Genomic DNA, 18578 nt, shown 5'->3' with positions numbered 1-18578 from the left:
TTATTATTATTATTATTGTTCATAACACACACACAAAACCTACCTATAATACCCAAATCTAAAACAGTGAAAGTGACTGTTTAAGGAAATGTCTCTCAATTTATCAGAAGGAAGAAGGTTGCTGTATGGAATCCCAGCTGGRGACTTTTCTGGGTAGAGTGTGAATGTGAATGGTTGTTTGTCTCATTTGTCTCTATGTGGTCCTGTGATGGACTTGGGACCTGTCTAGGGTGTACCCCACCCCCCTCGCGCAGTCACTGATGGATATGAGCACCAGTGACCCTGAAAGGAAGAAGCGGGTACAGATAATGGATGGATGGATGGATGTATCTGAAGGTCTCATTTGCATTTCTGTCATCTATTTTTAATCCCTGACTGTATGAATGTATCAAACAGTATTCTGAAAACAAAGTAACAAAACAAAGCAATGAAACAGCAGAGAGTTATGAACAGAAAATGTGGTTTTAAGAAGTTTTTTTGTTTGTGACTTTCATGTCATCCTTGAACAGTCCAGATGGCTCTTGTTTGACTCTATTTTACTGACTCAAAGAAACTTAAATAATCGTTTTTCCTTGTGGTAAAACCCTAATAAACAACAGTGAATTGAAATCAGTGTAATTCTGGCAGCATGACTGCAGAGTCTAATACAGAATTATTTGGCCATGGCATCTCCCATCAGCAAATTCACTTAAAAAACACAGTTCTCAATTGTATTTAACAAATGTTGTCCTAATTGGACATTCTTTCTGTTACCTTGAAAATGAACACACCACCCTTGGGGCATTTGTGTGTGCATGTGTGTCTTTCAGCAGTTGCATAACAGGAACGGTTTTCTAACATGTACACAGGAGAGGTTCAGGAGAATAAGTAAACAATTTGTTCTGTATTCTTGTGATTTCTGTTTCCACATGTACATGATGGCAGGATATAATCTGCTGGAGAACAGTGTTTTAGAACATAAAATATGAAGATGGGAGTGTGGCGAGACATAATGTAAAAAGTACACTGTATTTTGTTTTCTTTATACTACTTCATAGATAAGGTTCGTGATGACTTATTTGAGCTTAAATCAATGTCATTTGAAAGCTTTTCTAAAATCAGCAATGTGAGTGGAAGTCATCACACAGGTCATTAGATAGGAGTACAAAAATGTAATGCATTCTTACTCACTTGCAGTAATAAAAGTATGTTACTACATTTACTAATTGACCCGCATGTTACTTTTCTGATCCTTTTATTAGAGGCTAAATAGAAAAGCTCTGCAGTGAATGTTTGCATGCAACTCTGGAACATCTCTAGAACACCCTGTCCCCTGTGATCTCCGCCTATGTATGGTATGCCTATTTAAGGGAGCAGTACAGAGTGAGTAAGAGATGTAACACGGTTAATGTGACAGCCTCTCATTTTAATAGTTCTCCACCTATTAAAATGATCTACCGTTTGTTGAAAACATAAATTCAAATGCTAGCAAAGCTGAATGTTCTGCACAAAATCATTTCACCTTGTAGAGTAAATCCACTGACGAGGCTTCGCTAATCAATAAACTGAAGCGTGTGTTCAAGAAAATACACAAACGTTTCAACGCTGGATTAGTGTTTCCAAAGATGTGTGTGGGTTGAATATCTAAAACCACCTTTTTCCGTACATACTCTGGTGTAAGAACTACATGTGGACCAATCTAGGCCAAGCCATGGCAGATGGCTGCCTGTCCTGAGCCTGGTTCTGATGGTGTTTTTTTTCCCTGTCAAAACAGATTCATGCCTTTCCACTGTCACCAGTGTGGTGCACAGGATTGACCTTTTTACATTAACCATGATCCAAGTGTGTGATGCATTGTGCTCTAGATAGAGTCATTGGGCCTCATGCAAGAACATGTTCGTATTCTTATCCTAAATTTCTCTTACTTTTGTTTGTACAAAGGGTTCGTACGAACATGTCACGTCAGATTCAACAAACTCTTCTATCTTCAGGAAAAGGGTGTAAATGAGCTGTGTAAATTACACCTGTTCTATCCAGCTGCTCGTGCACGAGGAGAGGAGATTAGCATAATTACCACCCCAAAAACACCATATAAGGCTGTTTCCTGCCTCAGATACAAGGAAGTGTCCATTCATTCATGAAAAATGACAGCGAAAACTAAAAAAAGAAAAACTTTACGAGTTCAGAGATTGAAGTCCGTCTGTCAGAGATCCAGAAAAGAAAATCTGTCATTTTTAGCAGGTCAGCTGTGGAATAAAAAGAGCTGCTAAAAGCATAAACAACTGTGTTAAATCATTTTCATTTATTCAGAAGCCGCAGCGCTGAGCACCGTAACCCCCGCGCGCTGCGCGGTCGCAGGTGGTCTCAGATGCGGGTTTGAAATAAGCATTTTAAAATGTTTTCAAAATAAGTCTGGCACTTTGGAGAAAATCAAGGACTCGCTGGAGGGATTGTGTACACCCTCTGGCCTGGGAACGTCTCTGAGTCCCCCAGGACGAGCTGGAGAGTGTCGCTGGGGAGAGCGGGGTCTCTCTCCTGCTGCCCTCGCACCCGATCCCAGATAAGCGGCTGAAAATGGACGAACGGACAATTTATATTGTAAGTCTAAATTATTACATTTAAAACTATAACTCTAATTCAAACAGAATAGCCTTTTGTCAACATAATTATGGAGTGTGATTTATTTTCAACTGAAAATATCTTCAAACTAACGAAATATAAAGTTATTAGTGAAGAAAACCCGTCTGGATAACAGCAGACTGACTGCTCATAAAATATACGACAGGTCTGGACCACTCCTGAATTTTGTTCGTATCTGAAAAAAATCTTAGAATATGAAAACATTGGTGAATGCCACAAATTCTCCTAAATCACTCGTACGCACAAYTTAAGAACAAATCTGTGCGTACGAACGGTTCTTGCATGAGAATATATTCTTATTTCTGTTATGTTGAGATACACTCGTTTAAATCGTATCCATGTTTTAGCTGTGCACTGACACACAACATTGCACACTAAGGACATTTTGCTACCACAAGTTACTATACCAATAATATTAATCTATAAATAAGTCAGTATAAAACAGTTAATGCAAAAACAGATGTAAATGAACGTATTTCAGCATTTAGTGCCCAGTTTAATACATTAGCAACTGTAAAAAAGGTCAGTGCTGGACTCAAACAAAATGAAGATTCAGTGCAATCTCCTGTCTTTACCAATTAGCAATACATTATTTATTGCAAGTGAAAGTGCTATTTTTTTGTAGATGTCAAGTAATTGAAGAGAATTTTAGAACTGAATAGGATTCATAATTTGGGCTTTTTGTGTGTAAAGTGTGAAATGGTGCTAAACCAAATTGAATTGAGCTTGCAACTTGCAAGTCTTTATTTTTACCATAATTCATTGGGGTGGGGGTATGTAGAGGTTTTGTTTTCCTTTCCTGTGGGGTAATCTAATTTAGCAAAGCTATTTTTAAATAAATATGAACACTTGTGACAAGTGGTCTTTATGTCTGTACTGTAAGTGGTGTTCTGATACCTCGAGGCTGCTGTTGCATTTCGACAGAGTGCTTCAGGGACTGAACTTGCGACCTCACTGGGAGAATGGCATGTTGAAAAGCTTAAATCCCTGCTGTATGATTTCCTGTTGCTCTGTGGGAGAAAAGCACACAGGTCAAAGTCCATTTCCTCATACAATAATTAATAAAAACAACTGTGTTAATAATGTTGTCAGTAAGACAAAAACAAACTAATTAAGAAGTTCTTTTATGAACCAAAGTAAAAATACACGTTTGCAACCTGTACAAATTGAATTATGTCATCATTAACCGTAAAGGGGAGGTGACTTGTACGATTTCAGCCAATAGCAAGGAAGCGCGTGAATCCAAAGGTCGAAGACGTTCTGTGTTGCGTTCCCTGACAGTGGGTCATTTTGAGTGCTACATTCTCACTCGGTCTTACTCTCAACGAGAACCTTTTTGTTCCACTTTCATAGCTTTCTTATTAAGTAAACAAAAAAGGTTAGCTTACAGCTAAAAATAACCAAAGGCTGAGTAATAGTTAAATTAGTAAAATGTAAAGCTAAAATAAGCAAAAGTAGTAACTTGCTGGCTAAAAGTAGCAAAAGGCTTGTTGAAAGCTAAAAACAACAAAGGTCTAGCTAAAAGGTAAAATACTGTAGAATATCAGAAGTAGCTTAAGAAGACAAAGATAGAACAAACATGATAAAGGTTGTTACAAATGGAACGTTTATGGAAGAATTAAAGAGATCTCAGTTTGTTTATGAGGAAAATATTTGTAAATATTGTTTATTTATTTTTATTTTATGTTTTTTGAAAACTTTAAATGTTACAAAAACTAAACATTGTAGCACATCGGAGTGACATTTTGGTATAATTGTTACAATAGCACAAAGAATGAAGGCATAATTAATTTGTAAAAAATATCTTGCTAAATAAAAATAAATAGCAATGAGAACCCTTGTAAAAGCAAAATTTCCGAGTCGACATTAAACGCATCACAATGGGTGGGTCTTGAGCGGCTCGGGTTTGTCAGCTTTCGCCTGTTCGCTGATTAGCTTCACAGGAAACGGAGAAACATTTAGCCAGAAACACTGCACTGTTGGAGAATTTAAACGCGTTTCCAGCGAGGTAAGACCGTACATATTTATTTTACACGTAAATTGAGCTGGAGAGGTTTATGCAGTTAGTTGTGGGGAAAGTGTTTGATTAAAGCAGCACGAGTGGAGAAGTTAGTTACTGAGCCGAGATACAAGCAGAAGCTCGGCGAGTTGGAACCTGTTACTTAGTTAAAAGTTTTCAAGGCTATTTTCGACGTTCGGTCAATAAAATAAAATAAAATAAAATAAAAAACCGAAAGGCGCTGTTAAACTATAGGCACATTCTCCCTAGCTATATTATCGTTGTTAAGTATTGGACCGGACCTTACAGGTATTTTACAGTTTCAYTACGTAATTAAATTATGTGGAGTTAGAGGAAACACAGCTGAGGTTGGCTGGCAGGAAAAGCAAACTTTCGGTTCTTTTAAATTAAACCTGTTTGACAAGTGAGCACAGGGTTGGTTAGTATCATGTATAATTTTCATCCTTTTTAACATAGGAATTCCTAGAAAGCAAAATGTTATGCTAACAGTCTCGGCTACTTAGCCTCTTTTTTTTTTCTCGTAATGAGCGGTCAAAGTCTAGCCTCTCTTCGTCTGTTTCAGATAACTGGTAAAACATTTGTCTGTCCCGAGGACATTCCTTTCTCCGAGTCACCACACCCTGGTTGTTGTTGTGCTGCTGTGCTGAGGAGCTCCTGTAGCAGACCTTCACATCGCTCCCCTTCCCTGTCTTGGCATGTTTCCCCAAACAAAACTGCACTCCCAGCAGTGTGTTTTTTGTCGGACCAAAGTCAAACCTGCAGAAAAAAAATAAAAAAAATAAAAAAAACTGTTGGAACTTAATCAGGACTCCTGCCCTGTTAGTTTCCACACAAGTCACAAGCACTGAGAGAAAGGGACATAAGACTGGCACATGTGCAGAACAGAAAAATTAAATATAAAATACTCCTGACCTGTTTTATTATATAAATATACCATGCACAGAAAGGGCTACCTTGAGCTTGGAGTATGCCGTAAGGATGACTCTCAGCTACTACCCCTGCCATATTTTAACTCAATATCTGTAAAATTAGAGTCACGTGTGATGGATTAGCTGTGGTAGCCACCTTGAACTAAAGTGATCTGAAAGGTTAAACTGTTGATTCAGTTATCACTTTGTGTGAGTTTCATTAATGTGTCAATAGTTTCAGCTTTAAACCAATGGATGCTCACTCAGCTAGCCGTTTAACTCAATGATATTCCAGTAAATTTGTCCCCCCCTGTTGTTATTTATAATCCAAAAGTTTAGTGAGATGCTAACATTAGCAGTGATGCTGCTTAGGGATCTCATTTGACGTCTGAACAAGTTGCATTAAAATTCAAGCATCTAGTAAAACTATATTAAATATTCTGTCAGTCACTAATCACATTAATATTTTAAATCTCAATTCGACGTTGACTTGATGCCTCATTGATAAATAATACAAATATTTTCATTTATCTTTCATTTCATTTATCATTATTGAGGTTGAACTGATAGCTAAGTTGCTCATTTAGGTCAGGGTGAAATTTTTTTAAAAATAACTATGATCAAAAGCAGCCAGAAGGGTATTTTACTTGGAGGTTGCCCGTTTTTATTTCTGTCGTACAGCAGACCACTGATTGTTTTACTGTCCTCTGACTGCATGTGCCAACATGAGTTTTTGTGCTGAAAAACTAAGGAAGTACACAAGTTGTCCTCAGGCCAAATCTACAAACAAAAAGTCGAGCACTGACATGAGTGATTGCTCGCTTGATATGATTTTCAATTTTTTTTCTTTTGTTTTGTTTCTATTTAAAACACTCACGGTCTGTGGAGAGCTGCAAGTAGACTCATGGTWAAGTAGTAGATGCCTATCAGTCAAGGTGTTCAAAAACGAGCCTCCACAATATCCTTTCCCAGATCTGTGTGGGCAGCTTTCCATCAGCCATGATTTCCATGGAGACCTGTTTAGTTTGGAGAGCTGATGTGACCACAGATTGTTTTATATGTGCTTAARTAAAAGGGCTCCGCATGGCTAAGAACAGTTTTTCACAAGCCCTTTTATTCTGGAAGTAAATGCAACTAAATATTTACATACATGAAAAATTTACACCTGAACCAATATTTGTTTTGCAATTTTAACTTTTATACAAATATGCAGGGGTAGACATAACCATCGTTTAGGTTGTCTGAGACGATCTATTTTCATTTCGGACAACCAGATCCTGTCTCCTGGTGTCCGCTGGACAACCAAGAAAAAAAGACCTTGATTAAAGTTCTCTGCTGCGGTTGTCCATCATTTGTAAAAATGAAAAGGAGAAAAAACTTGGTAAAACCGAACAGAACACTAAACTGTAACTTTTAAGAAGGTCATGTACACAGGATACTCCTATTTAAGTGAAAATGTTTGACTATGAKTAAAAATAAGTTTATGAATGTTGGGTAACCTCTAGATTTTATTAGCAACATTTTTGCTGCTTTACTCCCTGAGCTTTAAATACTCTGTATCAAAGAAGAGAATGAGGAAGTTTTATTCACGCAGATCCTGTCAACCTGGCTGACTGAGAACAATTATATATAATAAACTTTATCTACAGAACAWTATACTTGTTAAATTACATTTTTCTTGAGATTCTTCTGGACAACCAAAATGTTTTGCKGACAACCAGGTCGTGTCAACAGGTAGTCTGCTGGACAACCTGAAAAATATCCTCATGTCTACCCCTGAATATGTAAAGGTTTAAAGTAAGGATAGCTGAATTTAAAGCAATTTCCTGAGTCATGTTAGGTGTCAGTTGTGTATTTTTAGTTTTATTTTTTTATTTTTTGCTTTATTAATAAAATGGACCAGAAAATCTGTGTACCACCTAATGGTGGGTTAATATGACAAATCTCCAAGCAGAAGATAAGAACAGCAGTACCTATACTAAGTGTTTCCCTGCTTGTTGATCATCATTCATTGTCTCAAATTGTCTTAAATATTTGTAGTAATTGGACCACAAGTGTTAGTTTATTTTGTCCTACTAATTAATACTGAGGCTACAGGTTAGAGGCCAATTTGCGTCAGGAAGGGCATCTGGCAGGAGAGAGTTGCCAAATCTTTCATGTCAGTACACATGCTGTGGKGACCCCTGCAGAAGGGAGCAGCTGAAAGAAAACAACTTCATATTTTCTGCCACAGACTAAGAAACGTTTTAGCATTTAGCTTCCTGCAAAGGGGCTCAGATTCTTTACATGATTTGATAAAATGTTTTATCAGCTCACAATGAACAATAATAGAAAGACATTGTCAGCAAAGTTTGTGACTCATGGGAGAGCTCATGCATATCAGTTCTTATTAGTCCTGTATGTAAACTGCAAAAAATACAAAATAAAATAGGAGGGATGCTGCGCCCTAAGGATGTGCTACATTAGCTTCCTGCTGGTGACATCACACTGCAACACATGGAGCAAGGGATGAGTCTTGAGGAGAATGGATAGGAGAGGGAGCTCCCAGAGCAAAGGGTGGAGAACGGGGTTCAATAAAGTCAGCTGCTTCATCACGTCCAGCTGAGGCATGTGCAGCTGCATATGTGCGCTGCATAATGAAACGGCAAGCTTGCAGAAGTACTTGGAAAGCAGAAATGCCTTTCTGTCTTTTCAGATTCTGATAAGAGAGGTTTCCAAATCAACTGATGACTTGTTTACCAATTCATTTATTCACAGTCAAAGAAGATAGATGACAGAACATTGTTTTTATATTTTTACATTTGTTACAGATGCTGCAGCTGTTTGTTTGTATTTTTTTATCCCCTAACCAGCACACACCTCTGTTTCATTCCTCCGTCTGTCTGACTTTTGTTTCTGTCTGAAGTGGAGCTGATAGACTGAGGGACAAATGATGGCATAATTCATAATTTTTGCTCTTTTCCTTTCATACTCGAGCTGAGCTGTGTGCTGTGATAAATAAGGCGGGTGGGGGGAGTCTCAATATCTCTGCCCTATTTTGAGCTCCAGCTAGGTTTTGTGATGTCAGCCTCCACAGTCAGGAATTCTTTGCAGCAACCTGGGGTCTAGAATCAGATTTGTCTTTGAAAACCTGAATTTGGTTTTAACTTATTTGTAGATAGGTTTATTTCCATTGAGGCCTTATTTTACATGCATTAACTTCAGGAAAATTGTTTTTTTTTTAATGAAAGATTGAAATACTCAAATATGTGAGTACAATGCTTTTAGTTACATCCTAAATTTTTGTGACTCCATCACAGTTTAAGTATAATATTTGATTTATAGGTTATATATTGATATAATATAATATTTGAATCGTGTGTTGTAAATCTTTTAACCCTAAGAAGGGATGATTTGTGTAGAGGGGAAAAACATTTTAAGTAGATGTGAAATCCCTCATTCTGCATGTTTTTCTGTGTTTTAACAGACCAGCCAATGTCTCAGCATTTGCTTACGGTATTTTTTCATCTGATAGATGACACCGCTGGTGAAGGCAGAGTGTTAGATGTTTTGGAGCAGAGCTGCTTTTGTCATGTTCAGAGCAATAAAATAAGGCAGATAAAATGTTTTGAACTTGTTTGTACTTTTGTTTCTAAAACCCTCCAAAACATAAATTTAGATCACACCCTTAACTTTATGAACACTCAACCTGAGTTTCCTTTGTCTACTTGGATCTCATTTATTTACTTGGTTACTTATTTGTGCTTTAGTTAAACTGGTACAAACAATTTAATAAATATATGAGGTTGTAATAAAAATTAGGATGGCTTTAAAGAAAGATGTTACTATCACTCAGTCTCAGGTTACTTGGTGCCATTTTTACCAACCTCAACTAAGCAAAACTTTGTAATGTGTTCACCCCAGGGGGAGAAATGGAAAAGCAGGAATCTGTGTGCCACATGTACTGGGAATAGGTTTGTCCGTTGCTGTTCAAGAACAGATATTCTGCAAGACAGGATCATTACTAAGAGACATAAAGTTGAAGTCTGCATGCGGTTTATGATCTTTCTCTGAGGTCAATAATGTGCAGGAGCTGTTGGGTGTTCAGATGCATACTCTGGCTCACAGTAATTGTTTCCTGAATGATTTAATCTCTTGAGTACCGTAATTTTGTATGAAAATTTCTTATAAAAAGCTGTAGACACATAGGCACTTTAAACAAGCGTCTGTTTGGAGAAATATCATTTTAATTTTGATGAGCTAAACAAACTAACAGCTAGTCCAAGCAAGGCCAATACAAAGGCAGAGCATTCAATAGATAAACCTCTTCTCCCAAAAACTTCATAGTGTTTCATGCAAGTGTGTGTAGCAGCAGCAGCTAATAACTAACATTTGTTTTTTCAACTTTTAATAATATAAAGGTTGATTTCTAGACGTGAAATATTGATATTGTCTCCTTCATTTATTTATTAGTCTCACACCTGTATCCAGTGTTAGCTGTGCCTAGTTGGATATTAAATCCACACATTTAGTGGATGCAGTAATTGCTGAGCTTGTAACCAGGTCAATACATTTGTGATCATTTTTTTAGGTAATATTGTAAGTGGCAGATTGTGATTTCTAATCACTGCTAAACTTAATGCTAAAGTTGTTAGCTTTGGGCTACTCATTTTACATTCAGTGTGACTGATGGCACAACAAGTGGGAATAAGCACAGTGTACAGTGCATTTAAAAAAGTGTGCACACACATATTTCTTTTCATTCAAAAAACAAAATCATGTTTTCTCTATCTGAAAAGTGCTTGCATCTTAAATATGTTATTGCASTTTTGATTATATTATATAAATTGTAAAATTAGCATCTATATTGTGTATAAATATTTAATATCCTCTTCATTTGTTTCCTCAGTGTTTAAGTTGTTTCATTTCCATTTTGAATGCATAATATATCAACTTATTGGGAGAAAGTTTTTGTTCTTGTCCTTGTCTTGACACAGTGAACTCACTCACTCACTCACTCACTCACTCACTCACTCACTCACTCACTCACTCACTCACTCACTCACTCACTCACTCACTCACTCAACAAACACAGAGAAATGCAACTAAAAGGGACCGTTAACCTCTCTAAGTGCAATGTGCTGCCACTGTAACGGTAAGCAATGTGCTGTGAGATTCATAACAATCAATAAGCAGCATTCTTTCATTTCTAAATCTGCAGCAGWAGCCATAATTTCTTTTTGAACTTTTCAGTGTTAGCTACTGRAAGTGTTTTTGAAGGTGTTTGTGTGCACCTTCCCTCTGGCAATGACAGAATGATGTATGTAGTAGCAGCAGCCTGCTATCACAGAGAACAGGTGGCTCTCTCCAGAGACTCCTGACAACACACTGGCCTGATTTAATGTGTAGAAATAAAAATCTAACCGAACTGTTGTCTTTTTTTTTTTGTTGTTGTTGTTCTGGTGGTGGAAAATGTAGCTGTTACCGCAGGGACTCAAAAATAACCAGCACAGGGCCATTAATTAAAATGTGTGTATAGATGTGAGTAATAAAACTCCCATTGCAAGTGTTGATTTACATAATATGTAAACAAAGAAATGTTGGGACAAAAAGAATTCCACTTTTGTGCAAAAAAATGTTGGGGCCCATGTGAGTTTCCTATCTTTGATGGTTTGATGTGCATTTCTGGAATGTTTTGAGAAACATGTCTGATCAGACAAGTGTTAAGCTTCCTTAACTGAATGGTATTTTTATCAGACATTTCATTATATTCCTTGAAGTTATTTAGCAAAAACACAGCAGTCCGTTTTTTTTTTTTTTTTCTGCAATTGGTTTCCAGGTGGGACAATGAGCAAGATAAATTTAAACATTAACTTTTGGAAATAAAATACAGCTCAGTTTATTCACCTAAAACTGCAGTTACATACAGCTAAAACCATTTTGAAAAGTATTAAAACCAGTATGTAGCTTGTAGTAAACCATTACAATAGATCTGAAAAATGCTGAGGAGCTCAGTGGTAGCAGGAACTTGAGTCTGACAATAGTTTATTGGTTCATCACAGTTTTCTACACCTTAAATTTGTTATGAAACTTCTTGACGTGTGATGGCAGAGATTTCTGTCTTTGTGTGGGTCAAGATGGCTTATGCTACTGGCTGTCATCCAAAACTTTCTCTTTCTGCCTTCTCTTCATTATTTTTCAGCCTGTCAGACAGGATTTTTGGTGTGTGAGATAGTCACTCCATCTCTTGCAACATTTATTTTAGATCACACACCTTTCGTGGATAAAAGAAAAGACGAAGCAGAGACAGGTTTAATAGGGCCATGTCTGACAAAATTCAGAGCTGTGCATCACTCCTTAAGATGTAGAAGTGACACAATGAGAAAATGTGATTGACTGAGCTCGTGCAGAAGGAAGCAAGTCGAGCGGCAGTTTTTACAAGTCTACCACTCCTGGTTCTTTTCCTACTCTGTTTTTCACCTCGTACACAGAACACAACCCAGGAAAAGGAAGAGGGTGTGGCTCTAAAACAGACTTGGGTCATCGTTTTTTTCTTTCTTTCTTTCTTTCTTTCTTACTCTCACACTATTTATGGTTACAGTCCTTCTCCATATGTCCTTGTTTGAACTCAATTTTCTGCTGTATACTGTGACAAGCCTCAACATGTAAACGTCTCCCTGTGTTTTTGTAGATGGCTGCAATCCGAAAAAAGCTGGTGATAGTTGGAGATGGTGCATGTGGGAAGACTTGTCTGCTTATCGTCTTCAGTAAGGATCAGTTCCCGGAGGTCTACGTCCCCACTGTGTTTGAAAACTACATTGCTGACATTGAAGTTGATAGCAAACAGGTACAAAATGCTAAAAATGTTTGTTGAAGACGATGAACAATGACATGAACAGAGTTTATACATATAATCAGCAGGGGTGTACAAAAATATCGATACAATACAATATTGCAATTTTTATTTCCTGATACTGTATTGATTCTCTAGCACTGTATCGATTTTTAGTTAAGGTTTTAAATGCAAATTTTAATGCCAGCAGTTCATTTTTGTGTTGTATTTTAGCCTAGTTGCCAGCAATCAGGCTCCTCCACGCCTGAGGAGCCTTAGCGTATGATGCTAGCTCAAATGTTAGCATTGACCATATGAAACACTGAGGGTCTTGAAATGACTGGCGTAGTTGCTTTACCCCCTTAAGGTGCTCCCTGACAAACACAGGCAGGAGCAGCTTCRTTTGATTTGTTTACTGAACTTTAGCACAAGATATAAGCTATTAGTGTGGTTGGTTCAAAATATAATAAAGAAATTCTAGTGTTTTAAAACGTATAGAGAGAATAAATCCTCAAAATTTCCCCCGCCCACTGTAGAAAAGGTACGTCGTGTCGCGGGATCATTGCCTCCCTCCCTCCCGCTGCACGTCGCGCAGAGCGAAGCATTAACAACCAGTTTTTCACACCAATTGCCAGAGTAAAGACTTGTTTTTTATGCATTGTTACCCACAGGGATTATAAAATTAAAAAAAAAAGATGTGGATGTTCGTTCAGTCCTAAATCCATCTTGCTAATGTGAAGTCGGCTTCTGCTCTGCTGATGAAGATAAGTGCGCAGCAGAGCAGCAGCTGATAAGTTCATCAGGCAGATATCAAAGCAAAAATGCTGGGTTTGATTAAGATTACAGTTTTCTGCAAAAAAAAAAGGCTCTAAAAATTACATTATCTTTACTTTTAATTATAATTTTCTACCGCGATATATACCTTTACCGTGAAGGGATTCAGTTTATACCGTGATATGAATTTGAGGTCATACCGCCCAGCACTAATACATTATCAAATTATTGATACATTTGTCCTAACCACTGAAAACATGGATGAAATATGAAAACTATAAAATACATATCAAACATACTGAGTTTTTTTAATTAGGTTTTATAGAGAAAAAAATGGCAATACAGCATATTGCCTTGCTTACAGTATTGCAGTATATATTGTCTCGTGACTCCTGTGTCATAAGTGTCATATCACCAAATACTTGACAATACACAACCCTAATAATCAGTGTACTGGATTTTCACACAACTTAAACTCTGCTGAAAATACTAAACTTATAAACTATACTGCGTTTATTTGTCTGTTAAAATTACAGGTCATGTTACAGGTAATAAAATCATTACTTTGTGTAATACATTTAAAAATTATTATAAAACAAGTTGAGGTGAAATGAACACAGGATGCATTACTGCAGAATAAGTATGATTAGGAATTAGAACACAGCAGGAATTTGAGTTTAGCTTAACCCTTGACGAGTAGTCAGAGCAGTTTGTTTTATGTGACAGTATAGAACCTGGTTGTTGTGATTCACAGGGATAAATGCATAATGTGAGCAAACCTTTTGTTCACTTCATTGTAATAATCAGACAGACTTTAAGCCAACAACAGGAAGTGGATCTATGCTATCTTCCTGATCAGAGTTGAAGTCCTCCATCCATTGCCACCCCTGTATATTATGACTAATATCCTATTTCCTCTTACTGCTTCCTGTGCTGCAAAACTTGGGATCAGCTCTGTAAAGTTCTGATTCTATCAAGTTGATTGTTCTACAAAAGATGAATTGGTGCACAAATTTATGATGGTGTGAGTTTTATTTAAGAAATACTTTTAAGTCTGATTGACAAGACATAAGACATCATATCTTGCTGTATATATTTCTTTACAGTAAAATCACAAATTTTATTAGAATTTTTACTTGTTCCTTTTTGCCACTCAAGTTACAGCAGTACATTTTTCTATACATAAAAAACCCTATAAGGAAAAAATAGACAAACTGGATCATTTGGCCAAACATTTCTGTAAGGTGCCATCAAATAAAATGTACTATTACTGATTTTGATAATTTTGTGCAGTTTGTCAACTTAGATCAAATATAAAGGATATTTAGGACTTGAAACCCTCTCTGCTCCAATCTGTTTTTCAACCCAAAATATTTAATTTTAATTTAAAAGGTGAACAGCACAACAGAAATTTGATAAAGTTGAGTCTTGCTACATAAAAAGCTGATCAAGGAAAAAGGCAAATCAGTTTTTTCTCTTCACATGTTTTTGAGATAGAACTGCATTTATATTTAGTTTTTAAAAAGCATGAACCTAAACAGAAAACAATTCAAGATGGAAATTTAGTTTAAAGGGAAAAATGTCAACTTTTATCATGAACCGGAAGTATTGCTGTATTATTTAGCTTGAATTTATGGAAAAACACTAAACAWCTTGTTGAGAAGAGTGAAATAAAAATTTGGAGGTAAACTGAACTGGCTGATTATACTCAGCAACTTTTTAATTCCTTGTTTTCTATCATTTTGAAAGGCAGGCAGGAACTACTTTCCATTATTTTCTTGCCTTTTCATGCAGATTTTCTAAATCAAATGCCTGTTGGAGGTTTGTTTGAGTCTAAAGCTACCTGTCTCTAGTGGCTGAGGTGTGGCTGCTCTCCTGTTGTCTTTTAAAGTAGATATAGGGGTTTGTCAAAAAGCTTTTGACCAAATATGTTATATTGCTCTAGTATAAATCTCCCTGTGATTAGAAAACTCTTGACTGTGCCACTGGGTCTAGCTACTCTTGCCAAAGTAAGTAGTCGGTGATCCAACAACAAAGACTTGGCAATAAAAGAGTGCAGTGAGAAGTCTGCAGTCCAGATAAGCTGCTTAGATACTGGAGTTGCTCACTGGGGATGATAACAGTTTGTATCCAGTTTTTGGCTGCAGCAGGAATGGTTTTTATCTGTAATTGTTTCAGTTATGTGTCTGCTGTAAAGAAAACACATAGGAGAATAACATTGGGTCAAGATGTAGTTCAGGCTCAGACCTATATAATGATACATTTTGCATGAATTGACCTTATTGGTGTACTAAACGTGGTAGTGTTTTTGCTGAGCTGTTTCATTGGATTTTTTACTGGGCAATTGTTTTATATAGAGCAGGCCAGATGCTTTGGGACTGCCACCAGCTTGATTAACAGCCTAAAGGCCCTGTGGGAAACACTTCCACCACTGAAGAGATGTTGTTTTGTCTGATAATGGATGAATAGAATGTTCCATCCTTTATTTCCATCCTGTCTAAATTGCTTCTCTTATTGGCAGTATTGTTTTTGTACATTTTTTTTATTTTGTTTAGGTGATATGTGAAAACCTAATTTTTAAAATTAAGCAGAATTTATGCTCTGTTCTTGCTGCCTCTTGAATCTGTAGTTTTCTTTTCCTGCTCTTCTCTCAGGTGGAGTTGGCCCTGTGGGACACTGCAGGCCAGGAAGACTACGATCGACTGCGGCCCCTCTCCTACCCTGACACTGACGTTATCCTTATGTGTTTCTCTATAGACAGCCCTGACAGTTTAGGTAAGGCTGAAAATACTTGTTCACAAAGGCTGTTGGTGTTTTTTTTCCCCTTTTAATATTTTGTTTACTGTTTGCAGATTTCATAAAAACAATATTTCACTATTTAAAAGTGGTTTTAGTCGGATTTTGTGTGGTAACAGGACATGTTAATAAAGAGACTGGCACACAGTACTTTTGCTTAGCTGCTGTAGTTATACTCAAAGTGAAAGTCCAGATAATTATAAATTAAACAGAATTTAGCTAACCTGTAGAGATGTGAGATGTATAACCAAATACCCACTGAAATGTGGAAATTTGAAATTTGGTGATATTGTGGCAACATTTTGAGCTTATCTCTAATTTTGTAATTGCTTTAAATTTAGTTGATTCAACTGAATAAATATAATAAATGTACTTAAGATGGCTTTAGTGCCGTCTCTAGGTTGTGTTTAACAAGTTTTAAAATGTTACATTTAGAACAGTTTATTCTTGGTCTTAAAATGAATCAAATCTAATGTGAAAACATGTTTTTGTCTTTTATTTTTTTAAACTTCAGCCATTTGATTTTCTCCCACAGTATTTTATTAAGGGTAATGTCTCGTAGCATTCTTGGGCATAATGACATCTGCTTCCAAAGAAAACGGCAGATTTTTGTCAGCATGCTCAGACAACGCCATCAGCCAGAGGTCAACGACCTCTTGATGTTTGTTGGCACAATCAGAGGAAACTCCTCCTACTCTCCTTATAGGGGATACATTTTGGTATGAACTGGGCTCTGACTATAGTTTCGTGTTTTAAATTTTCACAGAGAACATTCCAGAGAAATGGACACCTGAAGTGAAACACTTCTGTCCCAACGTCCCCATCATCCTTGTGGGCAACAAGAAGGACCTTAGAAATGATGAACACACACGTAGGGAGTTGGCCAAGATGAAACAAGTGTGTTTCTGCGTCAAGCATAATTATATTCTCAGCTTTTATCATCTTTACTGCCTGTTGTCTGCATACCTGAAGTGAAATGTTTAATCCTTTCTGTATATCCCAGGAACCAGTGAAGTCTGAGGAGGGCAGGGACATGGCGAACCGTATCAGYGCTTTTGGTTACCTGGAGTGCTCAGCCAAGACGAAGGATGGTGTGCGGGATGTGTTCGAGATGGCCACCAGAGCAGCACTGCAGGTCCGCAAGCGCAAGAAGAGGGGTGGCTGCCAGCTACTGTGAAGGGGGCCAGTATCTATTGGTTCATCAGCACCTATGGGAGGACCCTCCCAGACACACAGAGCAAACTTAGAAAAAACCTAAATCAATGGCTTCCATAGACTGTACTTACTCTACAGATGCAAGCAAACATAAAAGACTGCCACATCTGTTTAAAAGCAAAACAAATCAGCCCTTTTGTTTAAGTTTTCTTTTACAACTCACCTACTTATTGTTTCCTGTTGTTTTTTTATTTTTTTGCAACAGCACATCAGCCTGCTTGTGTTAAGGACTGGACCCTTCTTTCTGTATGAATGTATGTTTCTATTTAAATGTGCATATTCTTTAAAAATGCCAAGCGTCTGCCTGTGTGTCACGATTATTTGTTTACAGAGAGTCCTGTGGGCTCCTCCTGCCCACTAACGACATCTCTTTATTTTCAGCCATAAGGCTGTTTTAGATTTGTTGCCTTTTTGTGCTTTTCCTGAACTTTCTTCCATGTACCACTTCATTACGTTTTATACACCAGCTTCTGTTGCATTCTTCTGTGTTGGATCACTATTAATTTCATACACTAAAATTTGTTCTGTCAGCAGAACCGTATTTTACAATTTGTTCATCCACTAAAGACTAAAATTGGCCTGTTCACACTTGATGAATCCACTGTAGCCTACATGCAGAACACTGAAAAAGCAGCAAAGTATTTGTAGGGAGAATCTTTGGGCTGTAACTCTTGTTCATGGTGATGGCTTGAACTGGCACTAGAGACAGTGGTCTGTTGTTGTGGACAGTACTGGCAGCTGTGCTCACTCTGGTTCCAGCAGACATCAACAAAGCTTTTCCCTCAACTACAGTGCAGCCTCCTGTCTGATCTCAGTACTGTTTCAAATGCAGTGTGCAGTAATCCAGCCTCACTGCACTGAGTTTACTGAGGGTGGATGTACTCTGTACACATTTAGATTTGTTTTTTAAATACAAGATACACAACTGACAGCCACTTTGGCAGCTCATTGTCATTAGGATGATGCTATTCGTTTCAAACAACCAAGATCAGGTCTATTGGCCATTTGAAACTGGGACTTTTTTGTTGCACAAATAGTATTAATGGTGTTTGTCAAAGACAAACACATCCAAGTAGGTAGTTGTTTGCAGTTTATATACTTTTTCTATCACATCTTGAGAAAATGCATAATCTGGATTCAGTTCTGCATAGAAAGACCCCTAACCACCTGTATGTTGTTGTACTAATGGCCAACTGGTCTTGCCACGGTCATAAACTATAACTGTTTGCCTTTCTTCTGTATAAAACTTTAGGATCAACAGATTGGAATGTAGTGGGCCTAGTCTAATATCTGGACAGTCCCAGTGTTCAGTATCAGACCTCTTTAAAAATGATTGATGCTTTGCAAATAGAAGTGGAATGTGTTGAATTTGTGTATAAGGGGAAAAAGACATTAAAAGTATTTTTGAAATTCTATATTTTAACTGGATTTGTTT

At 37.2% G+C, this 18578-nt stretch overlaps 1 protein-coding gene across 1 annotated transcript; it reads left to right on the top strand.

The window, feature by feature from the left end:
* Window positions 1-4509: 4509 nt before the first annotated feature.
* On the top strand, window positions 4510-18558 carry LOC106524412 (rho-related GTP-binding protein RhoC). The gene is made up of 5 exons (XM_014018213.1): window positions 4510-4627; window positions 12218-12373; window positions 15787-15907; window positions 16695-16825; window positions 16932-18558. Exons 2-5 carry the CDS (start codon window positions 12218-12220, stop codon window positions 17103-17105), a joined length of 582 nt encoding a protein of 193 aa, XP_013873667.1. The 5' UTR covers window positions 4510-4627; the 3' UTR covers window positions 17106-18558.
* Window positions 18559-18578: the final 20 nt, after the last annotated feature.

This window comes from Austrofundulus limnaeus, unplaced genomic scaffold (genome assembly GCF_001266775.1).
Source record: "Austrofundulus limnaeus strain Quisiro unplaced genomic scaffold, Austrofundulus_limnaeus-1.0 Scaffold3, whole genome shotgun sequence".
NCBI lineage: Eukaryota > Metazoa > Chordata > Actinopteri > Cyprinodontiformes > Rivulidae > Austrofundulus > Austrofundulus limnaeus.
Note: the sequence above shows the minus strand (reverse complement) of the source record. Positions and strands in the feature narration are given on the sequence as shown.